This window comes from Pseudonaja textilis, chromosome 5 (genome assembly GCF_049901715.1).
Source record: "Pseudonaja textilis isolate UNSWEBS1 chromosome 5, rPseTex1.2, whole genome shotgun sequence".
NCBI classification, from domain to species: Eukaryota; Metazoa; Chordata; class Lepidosauria; order Squamata; family Elapidae; genus Pseudonaja; species Pseudonaja textilis.
Window position 1 is genome coordinate 32,053,879 of NC_141994.1, and position 21,204 is coordinate 32,075,082.

The following is a 21,204-nucleotide window of genomic DNA, read 5'->3' on the forward strand; positions in this document are numbered from 1 at the left end:
TGCCACAGCTTTCCTCTCCAGGAGCTGCTGCAAGAGCCTATTCATTTCTTAGCTGCAGTCCCCATATGTGGTGATCTTGGAGCCCAGGAAAATAAAAACTGTCACTACCTATCAAAGGCTTTAGCATAGTCAATGAAGCAGATGTTGTTCTCAATCCACATGTTTGGAGCCTAGCTTATAGGATTTTAAGCATAACTTTACTAGCATTTGAAATGAATGCAATGGTACGACAGTTCCAAAATTGTTTAGATTAATCTAGACAACTATTTATTCATGTAATGTAAATGATGTTATTAACACCCATCATCTATTGGCATTTCCAGAAAGCTATTTTATTGGCAGATTATTTATTAAGCTTATTTCAAACATATCCATATCCATAATCAACTTTAAAGAAGTATTTCTAGGTCTGGCCTCATGTTTCAATTTCTAAGTCTATTATCAGATAAATTTGTGTTGATTCTTTCAGTTTAACTTTTTTATTGAATTATAAGATAAAATAAGATACAAAATACAAAAGTATATTGGAAAACATTGGTGGAGGGGAAGGTGGAAGAAAAGTTGAAGAAGGATTAGGAAACAGAAAAAGAAGCATTGACTTCCAACTTGTTGCAAAATAAGGCATTAACATCAAATTACAACTTTTGTTTTTTCATAATAATATAAATTAGCCATTTTTATAAGGATCTGTCAGTCTAATCAGTAAAACCCAAAATCAAAGTTTCATTCTTTTCTACTTCCAGCACAAAGTTCAGAAGTAGTCTCCATGGGGAAGAAAAAGTACTTACGGTATATTCCTTTTTTTTAATCAAAATGGTCAATTTTTGCCATTTCAGCCAACTCCATCACCTTCTGCAACCATTCGTCCATAATAGGAATCCAATTTTTTCTCCAAGTCTTTTTCTATTAGTCCCAAAAGGAAAATTTCTGGTTTCATCTTTATGTTCATTTTCAAAATTTTCTGTATTAAAATATGAATCATATTCCTTTTTTTTTTTGCTTTATCACATGATCACTATAGATGATTAAAAAGTCCCTTCTTTACTTTTAACACTTCCAACATTCATTTGACATACCTTTATACATCTTAGATAACTTTTCTAGTGTTAAATACCAGCAATACATCATCTTATTAAATGTTTTTTTAGATTATAACTTAATGTAAATTTAAAACCCTTCATTTACATATTCTCCCATTGTTCAAGCATCACATTCATGTTCAAGCATTATATCCAAAATTCCTTGCCCACCAAATCATACAAATTTATGTTGATTCTTGGAGGGTGGAGCTGGCGTCGCGGCGGTACGACGGGTGATCTTGATCCTCCAAGATCACCATCAATATCTCAGCTGCTGGTTGGTCCCCACGGATCTAAACCGTCCCGTAGAGACGGTGATTGACAAGGGCACATCCTGTTGATCCCAGGGACACTGCAAAGTACCTGGTTGATCCAGAAAAAGCCCTTTTTGCCGGCGGCGGAGAGGCAGCCTTCCAAGCTGCTGAAGCTGGGACAACTCCAGAATGGAAGAGATTGGAAAGAAAGTATGTCAGTTTGGTAAGATGAACCTTTACTTATTATTTCTTGGAAAGAACACCCTGAAAAAATTAAAGTGGACTAAAAGTGAAGAGAAAAGAGTTTAAGCAGCATGATTAATTGTCAAAGTGAAAGTTTGTTTTCTTTTTTTCCCTTTTTATTGGAATTCTGAACTTGGCAAAGCTGTTTAACTTTAAGCTGGATTGATACTTTTTCATCTTTTTATTTCTGTTTGTATTTCTTTCTCCTTTTTTAAAGAATCCTTTTGAAAATTCTTTTTTGATTAAGACTCTTCTGCTTGATTTAAGATTTATTTTTCTCCTTTTTTTTTTAAAAAAAGGAAAAGATTTTATTTTTTTTTAGTTCCTGGCTGTAGATTGAAAGTGAAGGAAGGCTTGGATACAGAGGCTTGGATACATTGTTTCTTCTTTTTTTCTTTCACTACTTTGTGTTACAATCAAGGACTCTGAGCTGCGTATTGGAAAAGATAGAGATGAGCATGGCAGTTTGTTTATTCAGGTGCTCATTTGTGAACAGATAGCTGGAGTCTGGAGTTGAAGTTGAAAGAAAGAAGATTGAAGTGACCTTGAAAAACTCTGAGCTGATTTATCAAAGAGCCTTGGATATTTGGTGGCAGAGGCTTGTTTTATATTAGAATTGCTTTTTTCCTTTTGCATCCCTTTCTATCCCCCCCCCCCACTAGTTAGGTTTTTCTCTTTAATTGGATTTTGACTTTTTAAACCAGGAACCAGGGTGTAAATCTTTTATTTTTGTTTTCTTCTTGTTTATTAAGAGGAACATATAGAATATTTCTCTTTTCCCCTTTTTATCTTTGATTTTTTTCCTTTTTACATTTACCATTGCAACCTAATTGGATTAAGGTATACAAGTGCCTGAAGACTTTCCTTTTCCTTTTTTCCTTTGGAGTGGCAACTGGTTGCCTTTGTTTTTTTGTTTTTTTCCTCTTTTTTTTCTCTCTTTATAGATAAGCATTACAAGATGAGTAGAAAGACAACAGCTCCAGCTTCTTTGATACCATCTGGAGAACAACGATCAATACAGATAATATTACAGCAGGAAAAAGAGAAAGAGAAGGAAGTGACATTGTAGATGATTATGCAAAGAATTCAGAAGATTGAGCAAAAAATTGAACAGACAGATGAGAAAATATTGAATATGGAAAATATTCAACAGATGATGATGAAATATGAAGACAGATTTTAAAAAATTGAAGAAGATATACAAAGAGATAAGAAAATTGGAGACATTGATATTCAATTGAGCGATGTCGAGAAGGGCAGATGTGAACCGTTAGGATGGGAAATAGATAAATCAGAATTTTATCTAAGATTTCAAAATATAGAAGAAAGAAAAGGTGAAAACCTTTTTGAAATAATGGCAGAAATATTGGCAGAAGCACTGGAAATAACCAAAGAAAAGATGATGGATGGGATGGATGAAGTGTTTCGTGTCTACACAAGTTATGCAATAAGGAATAGACTACCAAGAGAAGTTCACATTAGATTTACTAAGAAGATTAAGACGGATACTCCATGTGGCAAGAGAGAAAACACTAAAATATAAAGACAAAGAAATTGTGGTGCTGAAACAGATACCAAGAAGAGTAAGAGAGATGAGAAGAGAATATTTATTCTTGACTAAAGAGTTACTTAAAAGTGGAGTAAACTACAGATGGTTGATGCTAGAAGGCATTCTTGTTCACTTGGCAGGAACAAAGACACAGAATTGACACAGTTGAAAAAGCTGAGCTATTCTACTTAGAATACTTTAGAGGAAAGGAGGAAGAAGAAAGAAAGGAAGAGTCACTAATTGAATTCCAAGAGGAGTGTATAGCAGTAATTGAAAAAGAAAAAGAAGAAGGTGCAGTAGGCGGTGAACTCAGAGAACGAGAATTGAGATCTACTAGAGCAATAAAACCCTCTTATAAAGCTTAACATGGATGAAAGAAAACTACGATGTTAATTACGATTAACGTAAATGGACTTAATTTGGCTACTAAAAGAAGGAAAGTATTTCACAAATTAGAAAAATTAAAATTTGACATAATCTGCTTACAAGAGGTACATATTAAAAAACAACATGAATATATACTAAAACAAGGAAAACTAGGGAAATTATTTACGTTGCTGGCACAATCCAAAAAAAGAGGTGTGGCATTATATATTAAAGAAACAATTTTGGCAGAACTAATCTACACAGATGATGATGGAAGGATTCCGATAGTGGAAATAATGGATAACAGCGTTAAAACACTTTTAATTGCAATTTAAGCCCCAAATGATAAATAAGAAGAATTCTACAGAAAATTACATACAAAAATAATTGAATTGAACTGTTAATATTTGTATGATGGGAGATTTTAATGGAATAATTAATGACCAGTTGGTCTATAAAACACAGAAAACAACAAAGAAAGTTAGAAAGATACTACCGAAATCCTTCCTTCGAATAACAGAAGAATTTAATTTAAAAGATGCATGGAGACAGAGAAATGAGGAAAGTAAGCAATATACTTGTTAAGGGTGATTGTATCGTAAGTTACATCTTCTGGATAGATTGTATTATGAACTACATTCAATTTTCTTTGCCCTTATAGTATCACAGAGAAGGAAAATATCACATAACCTCTTTATCAGCAGGAATGCATCAGCACAAATACTAAAAATGAATGCAGTTAGGTGATGTGTGGAGTAGCAAGAGAGGAACTGGCAGTTATTGGAGGTCTATGCTTCCCAGTTCAACCTGCTCTCTTTGCTCTTATGTCACCAAAAACAGTGTATAGAACAGTGTTTCTTAAATATTTTTCTCTCAGGACTTATGGATAACTCCAAAGCACTTGAGTTATATTTAATTGACATTTCCAATATTAAAAATTAAAATTGACAAATTTGCTGCTGCTGTCATTTCTCATGACTCTTTGGTGGGACTTTAATCTTGTATTATTTTTCATCCAAAGCTAGCCAATAATTTTGATTTTGCAGATTCCTGGGAGGGGAAAGTATGCATGCAATCTCTTTGTAACTCTTTAAGGCAGGTGCATCTTTTCCAGGAATCGTACAGCTGCCTATGTCTGGGGGTAGGTAGAGGGGAAGCACACTGCTTTAAAGAGTTGCAATTGAATGATATATTTGTATCCACACATGCTCTAAGACAGGGGTGCCAAATTTACCCATCACGGCAGCGTCACGTGACATATCGAACTTTTTCCCTTCGTTAAACCGGGCATGGCCAGCGCATGACGCATCTGGCCTGCGGGCTGGGAGTTTTTGGAATTGACTTTGAAACATGGTCTTTCATTTAAAGAGATATTTTTATTGCTGTCTACTAAAATATTCTTGAGTTGTAACGAAGAACAACATGTAATATGAATTGATGAAAGAAATCTTTAGACATATGAGTCATCCGAAACAACTGAAAACTTGTAATGTGAAATGCATAAAAATAGAATAGGCAGCTTGAGGTTAGCAATTTGGTCATGGTACATAGAGACACTACTGTTAAAGGAATAGGGGGACATGTGGAAGCAGAATTTTACTCGAAATCATATTCTACACTCATGCTGACTGGATTCCTCTGTTGTCCTGAGCATAATACGTTTGGTCAAAAATTAGCATGTATTGTGTGAAATTAGAGACTTTCACTTTAACAAATCATAATTAAACAATGCGTTAGTTATGTCTGAATTAGGCCATTGACCATTCCATTCAGCCATAGTCACTCAGAATTCTGTGGAACTAAACCTGCTCAGTAATCTTCTGTCTGTTTGGGACTAGATGGTTCCTGTCTCTAGGCTTTTGTTCATTTTTAAAGCGTCAAGGGGAGGGGGTGATCTGGGAACATCTGCTGTTCACAAACAACTGATAGATTGTTCTTTTCTTCTTTGGCATAGGAAAACAGCAAGTTCTTCAATGAAATAGGAGCCTACATTTATGAGATAAGGATGTAACTATACTGACAGCAACTTCACTTGCCAACCTCAGGCAAATACTGATAGAAAAAGCAGAAGAAATGCAGTTAGGATGTTGATTCAGCTCAAAGCAGCCCTGACCAGAAAGGATTAGTAATACCTGCAGATGATAACATTTTGCTTGAAAATATGCAATTTTCAACTCAATTTTTTTCTTTATATTCAAATTCCCAGAGGCTACAGATTAATAGTATAATTACCTTGATTTCTCTCTTTAAATGCTCTCCCAATCACCTGAAATTTGATAATGTAAAAGTATTAGTTGAAAATCTAACAATTGATGACTAACACTTGCCTTTCCAGCTGGGGTAGAAATAGAAGCTAAGAATTGGGGAGGCAATATTATTTTCCCTTCTGTGACTGGTAGGGTTAGTAAAATAAACATTTTTCTAATTAATTTGGAGGAAAATGAGACAGAAAGTGCTTTTTGTCTGACTCTGAGGAAGAAAAGCAGTACCTAACTATGGTAAGATAGAAGACAAGGATACCAAAAGGCATAAAGTTGTTACAACAATAACATGTATTGTAATTTTGAACCTTGCTAATGTTGGATAATGCCTAAATATTTTTTTATGATAGGTCTAATATGTAGTCTCACCTTAGCCTTTTTTAAACCTCCTTTTCATTACTATAAGAGTTTGTATATCCACCAGGAAGGACATTTAACTATATTCTTAGCTCATTACACTGCATTACAATGGTTTTCTTAATAGCATTGCATTGCCTTAAGGAGCTCTTACATTATTTTTATACTGTAATTTAAGTATTTTTTCCTACCATCTTAGGGCCACCATACTGTATCTGGTCTTCAAAAATCTGAAAATTATTAGACAGCAGCAAAGAGATGCAGAAAACTCTAAATCTTTGTAGATGTCTGATTTTTATATTACTTAAAGCTAAATAATAACTGAACCCAAGTGAAAAAATAGGCAATGAATTTTAAGATCAAATTTAATTAATGAATCTAAGGTTCTCCAATGCAGAATTTTTGACTTTTCCTTAATCTTGTAAATGCAATCAAGAAAAAATAGTGGGTGGGGGGAATAGAAGAGCTGATACAGAATGGGTAAATAAATTTAACTATTAACATCTACCCAAACAATAATTGAGATCCAATCCAAAAGGCTAATTTATGGCACTGTAACAATACATGCTGAATCTCAATAAGCATAGTATCTCACTATGACACTGATGTAAATCTATCATATATATACATTTACTAAAAGCTTTTCAATTAATGCTGAATGCTGTCAAATTAACCTGATTATGCACAGCTTAAAAATATGCTGATATTACCAGCTGACTTAGATAGTTACTAAGATAATCAGAGTTGATCCTGTTATTTGTGCCTGAACTTGCAAACTGCCACCTTGTGGTTCTTCTAGGCTTTTGCTCCCAGCATTCACATACCAGTAATGGTCCTACCAAAATGTATTTTAAGCAACTGCTGAAAAAAGACTCATCTCCTCATTCATGATTTCTTTTTGTGAACATTAAGAATAAAAGTTTTATTCTCTGTCCTCTCACCTTTTAACAGATAACCCATTTATACCAAAAATTCTTTAAATAATTGTCTTTTAAGCACTGTTTTTTCTCTTTCATGGTAATTCTACACAACATTTTGTGTACATTGGGAAGGTAATGCCTATCATTTTAAAACAGCAGACATAATATATTGTGTACATGACTAATATTTAATTACACTAAACAAATTAAGACTAAACTTATGAACAGAAACATATTTTAGATGAGAAATATAAAAATGTCTCAAAGAAATTAATTTAAAAAGAATTTAAGTAAATGATTCATAAGTTCCAAAAAAGCAGATTTCTTTAGTAAAATTACATCATGTGATATACATGGTTAGAAATAATTGCTTCTATTAAAATGGCTTTCAAGTATCAGTAAAACAGTAAAACAAAACCTGTAGATAAACTTGTAAATAAAGTATCTGCAAATACAATCACCCTGCTAGTTATCTTGTTTTTTACAACTGCCTACATTCTCCTTTTTAATTAGTTTCGTATAATTAGTTTTTTTTTTGATTATATGACATCTCCAGATCTCTGCTCTTCCTTGTTTATGAGGAGCAGCAGCAGCAGCAGAATACTGTTCATTAAGAGGGTGACCTAGCATAGGTAATACTGGATATTTATATATTTTAGATGTGGTCCTCTGTGAATCATGCCTTGTATTGTGTTTTCTTATTTTCCCCTCCTCCAGTTATTATCCTTCTTTCAAAAGGAACTGATGTCCCATTTGAGTTACTAAGAAAGTTTGTATCTTGTCACAGTTTTTCAATGGAAATAAATTCAAGCTGACAATCTGAATGCTTGATTTATCACTAAAGTATTGCCTGATTATTTGGTAAAAGAGCTACAAATACTGCCCTGAGCAAAAATAGTTTCTTTACAAAATTTATGGAAACTTCCTATCTCTGATTTCATCTGGGGAAGATGCAGGATACATCTGTGCATGCTTCTTATGTGGTAGCCACAATGACATCTGTTGTAATGTATGACAATTTGGCATTATAAAATTAATTTCTTCACATTTCTGTACTTTTTACAATCTGACAGACATTCATAATTCTGAATACACCTATTTCATAAGTGGAATTTAATTTTTTTAAAATCTCTCTAAATTAGTCTTTTTTTCTGGGGATTATTATCTTTATATGGTGGTAGAACCCTAATAACCTTGCTGCAAAAATCACTCTTGAATGCAAAGTCTAACAATGTGGAAATTAAAAATAATATACAAACCATTAAAAGAAGGAATTCCCAAATCAGATCACAAGGAGCTGATCAGATAAGACAAATTACAAAACCAGATTGTAGAATATCACAAGTAGATTTTCTACACCTGAACCAATTCAATTAGATAGTGAAGTATAATAGGCAAAAGAAGCTATAGAAGTAACAAGCGATAGAACGGGGGTATCAAACTTGCATCGACATGTGACGTAGCGAGACTTTTTTCCCTTTCGCTAAACCAGGCATGGGTGTGGCCAACATGTGAAGCATCTGGCTTACAGGCTGGGAGTTTGACAGCACTGCAGTAGAAAAACCCACTGAACTATCTATAGTTGCATAAGAGGAAATTGAAGTGCTAACAGGTCTGTCAATCAAAAGCAATTTAAAGTTGTAGTATCAACAGCTGCAGTTGGGCCCAGAAAAATGGTAGCTCTAAACAAGGCTCTTTCCACATATTACCATTCTCTATGGTGTGCCCACCAATATAATGATCATTACTTGCTGATCTTCTGTAATGTCTTATAGTGTATCTATCTGCCTCCTTCACTGAGTATACAAGGCCAGGCAATGGAGGACCAACAGGGCACGGATACACGGATGCAAGTGAAGATGGCATTGCTGGTTGCTGCAGGGACTGAAAAAAAGCAGTTGTCACCAAGGAACAGAGAGGAAGGAAGCAAACTGTCTTCCTGCTTGGCTGCAGGACTGTCCAGCCTAACTGCCAATGCTTACTAAAGTTGAGGGCAGTGACAGAGTCTCCTGTGTCTGAAGTCTTGTACTGTATGAGATGCAATTTTACTAACTTAGGGCTAACTGAGCTGTATTTTAAACAACCATTAGATGGCAGCAGGTATGTAGAAACTTCCAATGCATCCAGCTTTTTGTGGCACACACTATTATGTTTTTAATCCCAACTTAAAAAAAGAATTTCTTTGGTCAACTCAAGACAATTCACGTAATTTCTCATGTCTCCTATTTCCTCCTCACAACAATCCTGTGAGGTGGGTTGGGATGAGAATGTGTGACTGGCCTTAAATCACCCAACTGGCTTTTATACCTAGCGGAAACTTAGAACTCACAGTTTCCTGGTTCCTAGGTGAACATCTGAATCACCCGACCTAACTGGCTCTTTTTGGCAGTCCTAATACCCAATACCTCTCCCCCATACGTATGTATATGTGTGGGTATCTGTATGTGTGGATCAGTGGAAGAATAGAGAAATGTTTTACTAATTGTAAACTGCCCGGAATCACTGGGAGTCAAGTAGCATATATATTTAATGTTATTATGAGGCTAAAACTTGATGTGAAATACAATATACCCTACCTCAAAGAAAGACCACACTATATTTCTTTGAATGTTGCTTATTATTACTATTTCCCCACCTTGGCTCTTTCTACTTATCCACTAATAATACCAGCAAAAGCAAAAACATTTAAAGAACGGACAAGAGTTCATTTCTTAAGGGAATCCTTACAAGAATCTAATCTCAAATCCTTATTGCTGTCTCCAATTACAAGTCTGAGGTTCCCTGATGACCATTCAGGTTCTCCCTTTGCCAATTGGGAATTAAAAGAACCTCTGGAGGGCATCAGATAAAGAAAAGCTGCAAGAGAGATGCCTGGACCAGGAGCTAATGCATCGGGTGCTGTTTATTATTCCAACACTGCTTGTGCTTTGCCCTAAGATTTAGGAATACTCCATTCAATCTTGAAAGCAAGAGGTGAGTAACCTGAAAATACATTGTAGCCTAAGAAAATTGCAGGTACTAGAAAGGACTTTAGAAAGATCAAGTTGGAAGGACTTGGAAAGTGGCTGCCAGTTAAATGGGCTGCTTAACCTTGGCAACTTTATGATGCTTGATCTTCAGCTGCCATTCCCCAGCCAGCAAGATGGGTAGTTAGGGAATTCTGGGGTGGAAGTCCACACATCTTAAAGTTGCCAGCTTTGAGAAACTAGACTCGGCCTCTCCTCATCTATGGATCCGGAGCACAAGCAGGCAACTTCGAAACCTCTGCTGTTGGTAGGTGATATTTTGATTTTGTAGCGCGACTTAAGGATCACCTAAGGCAGGGGTCTCCAACCTTGGCAACTTTAAGCCTGGCGGACTTCAACTCCCAGAATTGAAGCTTTGCTGGCTGGGGAATTCTGGAAGTTGAAGTCCGCCAGGCTTAAAGTTGCCAAGGTTGGAGACTCCTGACCTAAGGCAATGGGACTTTACCGTAATGGCAACGGTCTGACCTGCCAGTGCAAAAATACAACGTTCGCTTTGCTGTCAGCTCGTTCTGCGTGGAACTGGCCAGAAAAACGGATAAGAAAAGTGTCCCAAAGGTGCTTTTCCAAAAGGCAACTGGACTTTCTTGTTTTTTTTCCTTGAACACGTTTCGCTTCTCATCCAAGAAGTTTCTCCAGTTCTGAAGAACTGTCTGTCTTTTGGAAAAGCCCCGTTTGGACAACCAAGACCTGAATGATTGAGAACCTTGGTAGACGTTTGGACAAGGTGAGTCGCCTCCTCCATCGCTCCGTGGGCGTGGCCACACGTGCGGTCCTTCAGAGCGCCCGCACTTTTACCCGCCGGATGTTCCCTTGTTAGTTCCCGGAAGTGACGTCGCCCAGCGCTAACTCGCCCTCCTCCTCCCCGGCGGTGGCTGGCTGCGGCAGCTGCAGAGGCAGGAGGGGCTGGCGGAGGCGAAGCAGCAGCCGTGGAATATGGCGGACGGCGTGGATCACATAGACATTTATGCCGATGTAGGAGAGGAATTTAACCAGGTAGAAAATTGTGCGCGGCCGGCTTTCAACGGGGACGTTCCAAGCCAGAAATGGCACGGGGGAAGGAGAGAGGCCTGCAGTTTTGAGGGCAGAGCGTGGCTGGCTGGTGCGGGCCTCTCAGCGCAGGGGGGGCGGGAAGCCGGCGCCATTGTTGACTGGCGCTCACCAGCGGCCCCGCGCGACTTTCCCGCCTGGCGTTTGGCATGGCCGCACACCGGCTGTGCTTAGCGTCCGGAGGATCTCACGACAGGGGCGCGGCATCGTACCTTGAATGCGCCTTTTCTCTCTCCCCCTTCCTCCCCGCTCCGCCTCTTCCTGACGAGGCTCCCAAGCGCCGGGAGACAATAAGCCGAAGGAGGAGTCTTCTCTAAGACTCCCGTAGTGTTTATTCCCCATTCCCCCGGCTCTCTCCCTTGAGGAAAGAGAAGCTGCAACGCCGCGGCCCCAAAACACGGCGGCCTATTAAGCTCTACAATCGTTGTGGGGAAAATAGGGCTTCCACGGCCTCCCTATCTGTCGCGGATCCATCCGGGTGATCGCTTTTAACCTGTAGGAGATAAAAAAATAATCCCCCCCCCCAAAAGAGTTTGCGGTTCCCTTGGTGCCCTCTTTATTTTTTCACAAAATGATTCGGTGTAATGATGGCAACGTTCGATGTGCAAGTTTTAATAATAAACTCGATTATGCCAGAATGACATTTCCGTTACTTTTTAAGAAGTATCGGCTTCCACAGATTAATTCATAAAGATTAAATGGGCGTATTTCACATGTTTGGGGAAATTTTACTTTTGAAATCAGTAGAATTGAACAGAATTGTAAAACGGTTCGATTGCATAACTATGGTCCCAGTCAACGACAGCATTAAATAGCATACTATCTACCATATGATGTAAGGCTGAGCAATTTGGCTCTGTTCTACCTTGGCATACTCAGTCATCTATTTTGTTTCTCCTATGTTATCATAGGATATTTATTTTAAAGCAATGTATTTCTAATAATCCCCCCCCCCTGTGTGTGTGTGTGTGTGTGTATAGTAGTCAGTATTCCAAGTATTCAGCTTAAGAAAACACACACACACACGCACACGCACATATATATATATTTCTGTTTGATATGTTAATTTCTCTGCTTTCTTTGCATTCTTCCATATTTTAAAATTATTGTTCATTAAGAAAGGAGAAATTGTCAAAATAGATGCTAGAGAAATTAGGTCTGAGCTTCTGACATATTTATAAAAAGCTTACAGGTTTATGTCTAGTCCAACAGCCCATATTAGTTCATATGTGTTCTGCTTATTTATAAGGTTCAAAGTACTCCTGTTATCTCCATTTTTGACATCAAAGTTAGGCTAGCATATACGATTTACTCATTAAAATCAATGCAACATAATTTAAAAAACCATGAGAGGGAAATAATCTATATATTCATCCCAACTTGACTTGGCTACAACAAACTGTCAGTACTTGAACTATCTGAATAACAATCTTCCCTTTATCATACTCTGGATTACAGTTTTATAGCTCTTCTCTATATCAAGCATTCAAAGCTCTGCATCCAAAAATTTTTTCCAATGCAAAGTAATTTTCCATTGGCTAATCAAATGCAGAGTAACAATTAGAGTATGGGTAGTCCTCAACTTACCATCACAATTGACTCCAAAATTTCTATTGCTAAGCAAGACAGTTGTTAAGTGAGTTTTCCCCAATTTTACAACCTTTATTGCAACAGTTGTTAGGAAGTCAAATCTGGCTTCCCCATTGACTTTGCTTGTCAGGAGTTGCAACAGCTAGTAGCATAAACCTGGAACACTGCAAGTATCATAAATAAATGCCAATTGCCAAGAGTCTGAATGTTCATCAAGTGATCACAGAGATACTGCAATGATCATAAGTCACTTTTTTACGTTCCGTTGTAACTTTGAATAATCTAAAATAATGGTTGTAGGTGAAGGACTTCCTATACTTACAGTCCTGAAAAAAATATTCTCTGAAAATTCCAACTGGTCAGATAGTCCTCAATTTATGAGCACAATTGAACCCAAAATTTCTTTTGCTAAGCAAGATATTTGGTAAGTGGGCTTTGCCCCATTTTACAACCTTTCTTGTCACATTTGTTAAGTTAAATTAAAAAGACTTAGTAATTAGTATTTAACAATGCAATTAATTAATTACTAATACTTAGTAATTAGTATTTAACAATGCAACAAACAATTGCATTGTTAAATTAGTATCACGGTTGTTAAGTGAATCTGGCTTTGCCATTGATTTTACTTGGGTCACAAAAGGTGCCTCCAGCATGCCTCCAGGACACTGCAACCATCCTAAATATGAGTCAGTTACCAAGCACCTGAATTTTGAACACATGACCAAGAGGATGCTGCAATAATCATAAATGTGAAAAATGGTTGGTTGTAAGTCACTTTTTCAGTGCTGTATTAATTTTGAACAGTGACTGAACAAACTGTTGTAAGTCGAGGACTTCCTGTACTTAAGTGTAGAACTTGGCAAAAGAATCCAAGGAAAAGTAGTCTGTAGTGGGTTTGCTCTGTGCTTTTGCATAATTGGCTTGATCATAAGTCATAGTCCATTGCTTTATATTTTATTACTATTGTCATCAAGTGCAAACAGCACATTTGTTATGAATTCTAAATCTATACTCATAGTAGTAGTGTGACTCTTTAAATTTTTAGTGTTTGATTTCTCATATTTAAATGTAATTTGAATATTTTAATAGCAGGAAATATTTACACTTAGCAACTTCTGTATAGTCCATACAGATAATATTGCAAAGATGTTTCAAAAGATGATATCATTCCCAGAAATTTGGACACAAGTGAGATAGGAGAACTGGATGGTTTTACAAGATACAGAAGTGTATTGCAGACACATTATTGAATGTTCAAAGATAGACTTCTCCCTTATTGATTACATTTATGGCACTAGTTTTACCCTGTTTATCTAAATAGAAAGTAAACATAGTTAGATAACGTGATAGAGTTGTGCAATGCCTTTCTCCTCAATCTTATCAGTTTAGGTCAGTGGTCACTAACCAGTAGGCTGTGGCCCACTGGTGGTAAGGCCTGTGGGAACCCTCCCCGCCCACTTACTCCTTACCTGGCAAACTTGCCTGTTAAGTTGCTATTTTTCCTTTTTCTGACCATCAGCTGTTCTGCTGTGCCGGGAGATGTAGATTAGCTAGAAAGCAGGAAATCGTTGGGTTTCTTGCTTTCTAGCTATTCTTTAGATCTTCGGCTCTGCTTTTAAGCCGAGCCGAACCTCCCTTAGGACTGAAGGTTCTATTATTCAGTTGCAGACTCAGATAGCCAATTGCAGAAACACGGATCTCTAAGTGAATCTGTGATTCTGTGGGCAACTCAATCTGCCTGCCTACTTTGCCTGATTTTGGTAAAAGTTGCTCTTTTTTATAAGAAATTAAATATTTATATAAATATTTATAATATTTACATACAAGCCATGCCTAGCTGGTCACATGACCAAGTCACACCCAAGAACCGGTTGTTAAGAAATTTGAATCCCACCCCTGCCTGTGTGTGTGTGTGTGAGAGAGAGAGAGGGAGGGAGGGACAGAGGTTAGATTAGATTTCTCCCTCTCCTCCTCCTCCCTCCCTCCCTCCCCCCCCCGATTTAAAATTATGAGTTTGGCGGTGTCTGAGGTCCAAAAGGTTGGTGACCCCTGCTTTAGGTTGCCAGCTTTAATTGAAACTAATCCTAGAGACCCCAGTGTACTCAAAAATATATGGCACATGTATGTATACGTACTATGTATATGTGAATACCTAGTTGCCTGAAACCCAGTTCCGAGAAACCCAGGGCGAAACAATAAAGAGGAAGTTGTAGAACCTAAGCACTCATAGACATGCTTAGGATTTGGATGGGAGATCACCAGAAAATAGCAAGCTTGGTGTTGTTGGGTGCATAATCAACTCAGGCTGTATAATGATGTCTTCAAGTTAAACCCTTTCCTTGTCTGCAACTTCTTGAGGATGTTGGGATTAAATTACTGAGTTGTTTCTCTTAGACTTCCTGAAACATTACTTATTGAATGGGCTGATAAACATGATAGCAGGGAGTTTCAGATATATTAGATGAATGATTAGTTCCTCTCTGCTGGACATCACTGTACCTTGGGCCTTTGTACCAGGGATTTCCAAACGTGCTGTATCAAGAATTGGAATGTTTATATAGTCATCATTGCAATTGGAGATCAGTGTAAAATGGTGGTCCTCAATGGGATTTGATAGTAGTACTGGAGTTTTAGCATTGTAGCTGGAGTTATATATAATGAGTGGCATATCAACATAGAAAAAACTACCTGTAATATTACTTTTAATAAAGATCAGCATCTGTAGCTACTCTTTGCTTCTCAACTCCAGTTAGAAGAAGTAGCTCTACAAGTGCATCTTCACATAGTAGATAGTGATTATTGACTCATTGGGAGATGAAAGTGCAGTGAAGCTGACAGATACAGTAAAAAGCTTGGAGTATCTGGCATGTACCCTGGAATGATAAGATTGAGAGAAACCTTGATTTGCTGGAGCAATTTTACAGTGATCCTGCAGAAAAACAAGCAATCTAACTCATTTATTCTCTGGATTTTTTAATAGGAGCCATGCCATAGGAATCAGTATTGCTGTTTGTGGGATGATTCTTGAAAATGATGAGTTTCCATTGTTTTCCATCTTTAGATTTCCCTGCAGAAGCAATATTTAACCGAAGTTTTTGATGATTTATGAGCACTGCTTGACCGCTTCATATGAATCAAAGAACAAAATTAAAGATATTCCAAATGTGTCACATCTCTATACATCTCTTCAAACCCATTCGGGGATTTGATTGTGGATGTATTTTATATTCTATAAAGATTCAATGCCCTTGTAGTCTGTTTTGTATTAAATGAAAAAGGATTAAATATCACTTTCTTTTGCCTGCATGTGAGGTGATATGAAAAAGTTCAGGCATCCTTTTATTGGGCTACTTTTTCCTCTTCTAATGTTTTTATTCTTGCTACAATAACTGGAGTCTTGAGAAAAATTGTCTATGCCTCTGGTTCAGAGTGGTGGTGTTGAAGTTTGACCACAATAGGCACATTTCTTGCAACTATCATTCATGTTTCATAGTGCTGACTAAAACCCAAGAGAAATATTATACAGAAATATTTTTTGTATGTGATTTTGCATTTTCATTTGTAAAGTTACTTTTGAGAATGTGTTTTAAAGTCTTTTTCCTTCTTGGACATTTCTCATACACTTAGTCCTCAACTTATGACTGTAATAGAGTCTGACCATTACATTAATAAAGACGTTATAGTCACCCACATGTTACAGCTGTTTTGTGGTGGTCATTAAACAAATCTATGGTCATTAAGTGAACCCATAGTATTCTCTGGAGCGTTTTTGCTGAAAACTGGAAATAAATGCCAGTTTGGAGCAAAAATAAGTCACAGTCATGTAACTGCAGGACTCTGCAAGTGGCTATGAGGACCAGTTGTCCGAAATGTGGTTACATGACTCTGGAGGACAGCAGTTAAAACATCAGAACCAGGTTGTAAGTACTTTTTTTTGGGGGGGGGGGGGGTCCATTGTATGTTGCTAAGCCACAGGTCATAAGTTAACCCTCTGCAATTTATAAAATCCTTCTGTCTCCTGGTAGTTTACACCTATAATGACAATAGAGTTATTAGGAATGCTATAAATTCACTAAACATTAATACATGTTTAAAGGATACATAACTTTTGGATACATTCTTTCTTTTTTTGAAGTTAAGTACTGTATTTTTTTTTTGCAAGGAATGGTTGTTTTTGCCAAATGTAATTGGAAGGGATGGCTGACTTCACATATTACGCTAAAGCAAGGATAATGCAGTTTTTCCAGACTGAGGACTGCCCTATTTTTGAATAGCAGGCTTGGAACTCTGCTCCAGAAGGGATAAAATTTTGACAAAAACTATCCTTGAATTAAATTAATACAACTAAAATTTAAATCCTTTCTTAAGTTAAGTACAATATCTGGTGATTCAGTATAGTTTTCTTGGCAGTAATATAGAAATAGCTTTCTCTTGACTTCTTCCAGAAAGTTTTCTCAACTTTGTAGTCTAGTCTAGAATTTTTTTAGTGGCTTTTCATTGAAGTATTAACATGTTTCTGTCCTGCTTAGCTTTTTGTTTTCTATGTATTTAGTAAATTTGCCAACTGGTACATTTAAAATCAATGACAGAAAATGTAGATGAAAAATTGCTGCAAAAGTTACTATGTTAAAAATAGAACATCAAGTTATATTATCATATAAGCCTGTCAAGAAAGTTTATTTGCTGCTTTTTCAAGTTGCCATCTAATCTGAATATTTTTGATTTTGAAGATTGATTTCCCCTTCTCTGAGAAATTTGCTGTGACAATTTGCTGAATGTTATGAGGAAATTGCTCATAACTATATTGACGTATATGCTAGATTTTAAACAGATTGAAGTGGGATGTCTAAATTAGTTTTGTGAAATCAGTTTTTGTTCTTTTTGAGTAGATAACCACTATGCCTTTAGTATCAGTCCAGATCACTTCACTGCATGATAAAAGCTTCTTCGTTGAAGGTCATAGACATAATCTCCCATGCTGACCCAATGTGAGCTGGTAACTTTTGACTCCCCAGTATGGGCTGAGAGAACACGAGTGCCCCCAAATTACCCAATTTTGACTTCCATTCCTAGAGGAAAGGACTAGAACCTGGCTTTTATTCTTCGGCATCTTAACTACTATCCACATTGGCTTTCTTGTATATTAAAATTAAATACTTGGTTATCTGGGAGGCTAATTAAGGAACAGATGCAGGAAGTAGTAGTTACCTGGCCATGAGATGGCCTTTATCTAAAACATAGGACGGCTGCTTAGGTTCATAGCTATTAGGTGTTATGCTAAAAGTCTGTTAATTTAGAAGGGTAAGGGGAAACCTCAAATTTAACCCATGAAATATAAAGTGATTTGCAATTTTGTACTGATGATTGTAGGCAATCAATTACTGCATAATGGCTTCATTTCTAATCTCATTGAACCATGTCTATAAGTCTTCTAAGAAGTCAAGCCATGAAATCTCGGGTGGGATTTACTGCTGAACCCAGGATAAAGTAATGAAAATTTGGGGGCCCCATTTGTAATGGATAAGATAAATCAATTAGTTGCATGTGGTTTACACATTTTTAATACTTTTTAAGGTAACATTTTAAACAGTAGAAATGTGTTTTGTCTTGCTTTAGAATATTTTAAATATGTTATTGATCTTAATTTTAATGTATAATTTATTTTTCCGGTATAAAAAGATCCTAGGATAATTAGTGTAAAGAAAGAGCACGTGCAACTGTAACTTTTTTTAAAGGAATTTAGATATAGACTTGTCTAAAGCAAAATAAGAACTGATCATTAATATTTATACATTGTCTTTTAGGAGGCTGAATATGGTGGGCATGATCAAATAGACCTGTATGACGACGTCATCTCTCCATCTGCCAATAACGGCGATGCACCAGAGGATCGTGATTATATGGACTCTCTTCCACCATCTGTTGGAGATGATGTGGGCAAAGGATCAGCACCAAATGTAGTCTATACATATACAGGAAAGAGAATTGCATTATATATTGGGAATCTTACTTGGGTAAGTACTGGATTAGTTACAGCTGTATAAGTCATTTAGTCTGTAATCAATTTAATTCAGAATTATTTAAGTTTAGTAGTCACTCTAACATTTGTTGGTAAACAGTTTTTCTAAAATCTTGTTTGAAGTGCAAACACGAAACTTTTTTCCCCTGTGGAACATGAACTATTGCTGAACTATAACTGTGATTGTAATATACTTCTTAGGATTTGTAATCAATAATAGACGGTGAAACGAACTTGCAGCTTGCTTATTTTTAAAATAGGGAATATGTTGGGGCATAAATTTATGCATTATGTTGAATATTATTGTTGTGAGTGGTGTATTGAGAAAAATATTGCGCTCTTTTGCTGTTAGAAAATGTATTTACAATTGTTTTGCAGTGGACCACAGATGAAGATTTAACTGAAGCAGTTCATTCACTTGGTGTAAATGATATTTTGGAGATAAAATTTTTTGAAAACCGTGCTAATGGACAGTCTAAAGGGTAAGAATTCAGCACAGATGCTATTTCTAAAGATGCGTACAGTATATTTTAATCTTGAAAGACCATGCTGATGAATGATTGGGGGGGGGAATAGGTGGGAAGACCACCAGAGATCAGAAAGAGAAAATTGTAATAATTTTAGCAGAATCGGATTGCAATAATAGCTGAGACAATCTAGAAAAAGTATTTCTGGAAAACTTGGTAGTGTAAGAAATAGTTACACATAGAAATATAAGTCATGATTATAATTATTGAGAGTTACGGTGGGATATTCTAAGTGTTTGAATATAATATGCCTATGATTTCACACTGAGCCTCAATGACGCAGTGGTTAGAGTGCAGTACTGCAAGCTATTTCTGCTGCAGCCACAGCTGCCTGCAATTTGGTAGATCGAATCTCACCAGGTTCAAGATCGACTTAGCCTTCCATCCTTCTGAAGTGGGTAAAATGAGGACCCAGATTGTTGGGGACAATATGCTGACTCTGTAAACTGCTTAGAGAGGGCTGTGACACACTATAAAGCGGTATATAAGTCTAAGGGCAATTGCTATTATGCTAAATCATAATGTGGCTTGGTTTATCATGTTATTCACCTTTTAGGGATATGTTAAGAATCCTCATCATAAGATTATATTGTCTGTCCTCCAGATTTGCTCTTGTGGGTGTAGGATCTGAGGCATCTTCCAAAAAGCTGATGGACCTGTTGCCCAAAAGAGAGTTACACGGTCAAAATCCTGTTGTAACTCCTTGTAATAAGCAATTTCTGAGTCAATTTGAACTGCAATCGAGAAAAAGTAAGAATTGTTCTGGACTACTTCCTATGAACTAGAAAAACATTTTGGGTGGAGGTGGGATAGAAATTACCAATTACTATATTACATATTTGAATGATTAATACTTTTTATATAATCTGCTATTTTTCAGTCTCATTTATTGAAGGTCTGTCTTGTTCAAACTACTGTTGAAGACTGCTGGAAATAGTATGTTTTGGAAGTAAAAGAAAAACATGTTTCCTTGGTTTTAGTAACAAACTATTCATAGGGATTTTTAACTATATGGCTCAAAATTATTTTTATAAAGTTTTTTGAATAGAATACAAGCACAGCATGTTTTATTTTTTAAGGGCTACATATTTCCTGATTTTTACTGTTTTAATGAATTAATTAAAGCACTATGTTTTTAATATGACACTTAAAGCAGGACATCTTTTTTCAGACTTAGGCGGAAGTCTGAAAAACAGACACTGCTTTAATGAAGAGCAAAGAGTGCTGCATCTGTGTAAGGTCCAAAACATTTATTCTGAACCATTTTATAAAATGTGCAGAGTTTTACTATTTCATGTCTTCTATATAAGAAAATGGTAACAGTTAACTTGAATGCCTGTGCAAGTCCCATTAATAAGGTGGTGGTTCTTGTATTCATGAGTTCTACAACTGAATTTGAACTGTTTTCTGTGTTACTAATTTACTTTTATATTGTAATAGAAAGTCTCAAGAATGTTTACTATGTAATTCCTTAAATTAAATACTGGTTTACTTGTATGGATAAGTTATTTTGCTCCCTGAAGGTACGCTTTACTGCCTGTCTTGTAGAACAAAGCTACACTTCCATAGAAATAAACCAAAAGTTGTTTTCTTTTGAAGAATGTAAGTTCCTAGTGTGCCTATTGGTATGGGGACTATTTCAGGCACCTGAAGTTGATTAAGCAATTTGGATATTCTGCTATTTAATCACAGTAGTGAGCAATATAAGTATCACAAGCAAAGAGGGTGAATCAGATTTCCATCAGATGTGGTTTGTGATCTTTATTTCAAAAATCCTTTTAGATGTTACTGAAGAAACAATAAAGACCATGTCAAAATTAAGCAAATTAAACAAATTAATACTTTGTTCAGGGATTTTGGAAATGCTTTTTCAACGCTCACGGAAACACTATAGATTATCTCATGGGTCATTTTGGGAAAAAAAACCTGAAATCTCATTGGGCACACTTAAGTCTAAATGTATGTA

General features: G+C 36.4%; 2 protein-coding genes across 10 annotated transcripts in view; one reads left to right on the forward strand and one right to left on the reverse strand.

Annotated features, from left to right (window-relative positions):
* The window catches only part of CPM (carboxypeptidase M), a 42,960-nt gene extending 31,727 nt beyond the window's left edge, over positions 1–11,233 (reverse strand). For both annotated transcript variants that reach the window (XM_087935590.1, XM_087935592.1), the window contains exon 1: positions 11,215–11,233. The gene's annotated coding sequence lies outside the window, so the exon portion shown is untranslated. The remainder of the gene's footprint in view (positions 1–11,214) is intronic.
* CPSF6 (cleavage and polyadenylation specific factor 6) overlaps positions 10,945–21,204 on the forward strand; it is a 30,211-nt gene continuing 19,951 nt past the window's right edge. For 4 of the 8 annotated variants that reach the window (XM_026699719.2, XM_026699729.2, XM_026699746.2 and 1 more), the window contains exons 1-5: positions 10,945–11,048; positions 18,497–18,706; positions 19,090–19,193; positions 19,843–19,988; positions 20,410–20,472. In XM_026699719.2, the coding sequence (XP_026555504.1) occupies positions 10,989–11,048; positions 18,497–18,706; positions 19,090–19,193; positions 19,843–19,988; positions 20,410–20,472 (583 nt within the window). In that variant the 5' untranslated portion in view covers positions 10,945–10,988. The remainder of the gene's footprint in view (positions 11,049–18,496; positions 18,707–19,089; positions 19,194–19,842; positions 19,989–20,409; positions 20,473–21,204) is intronic. The other 4 variants (XM_026699737.2, XM_087935589.1, XM_026699764.2 and 1 more) reach the window with 1 other exon arrangement.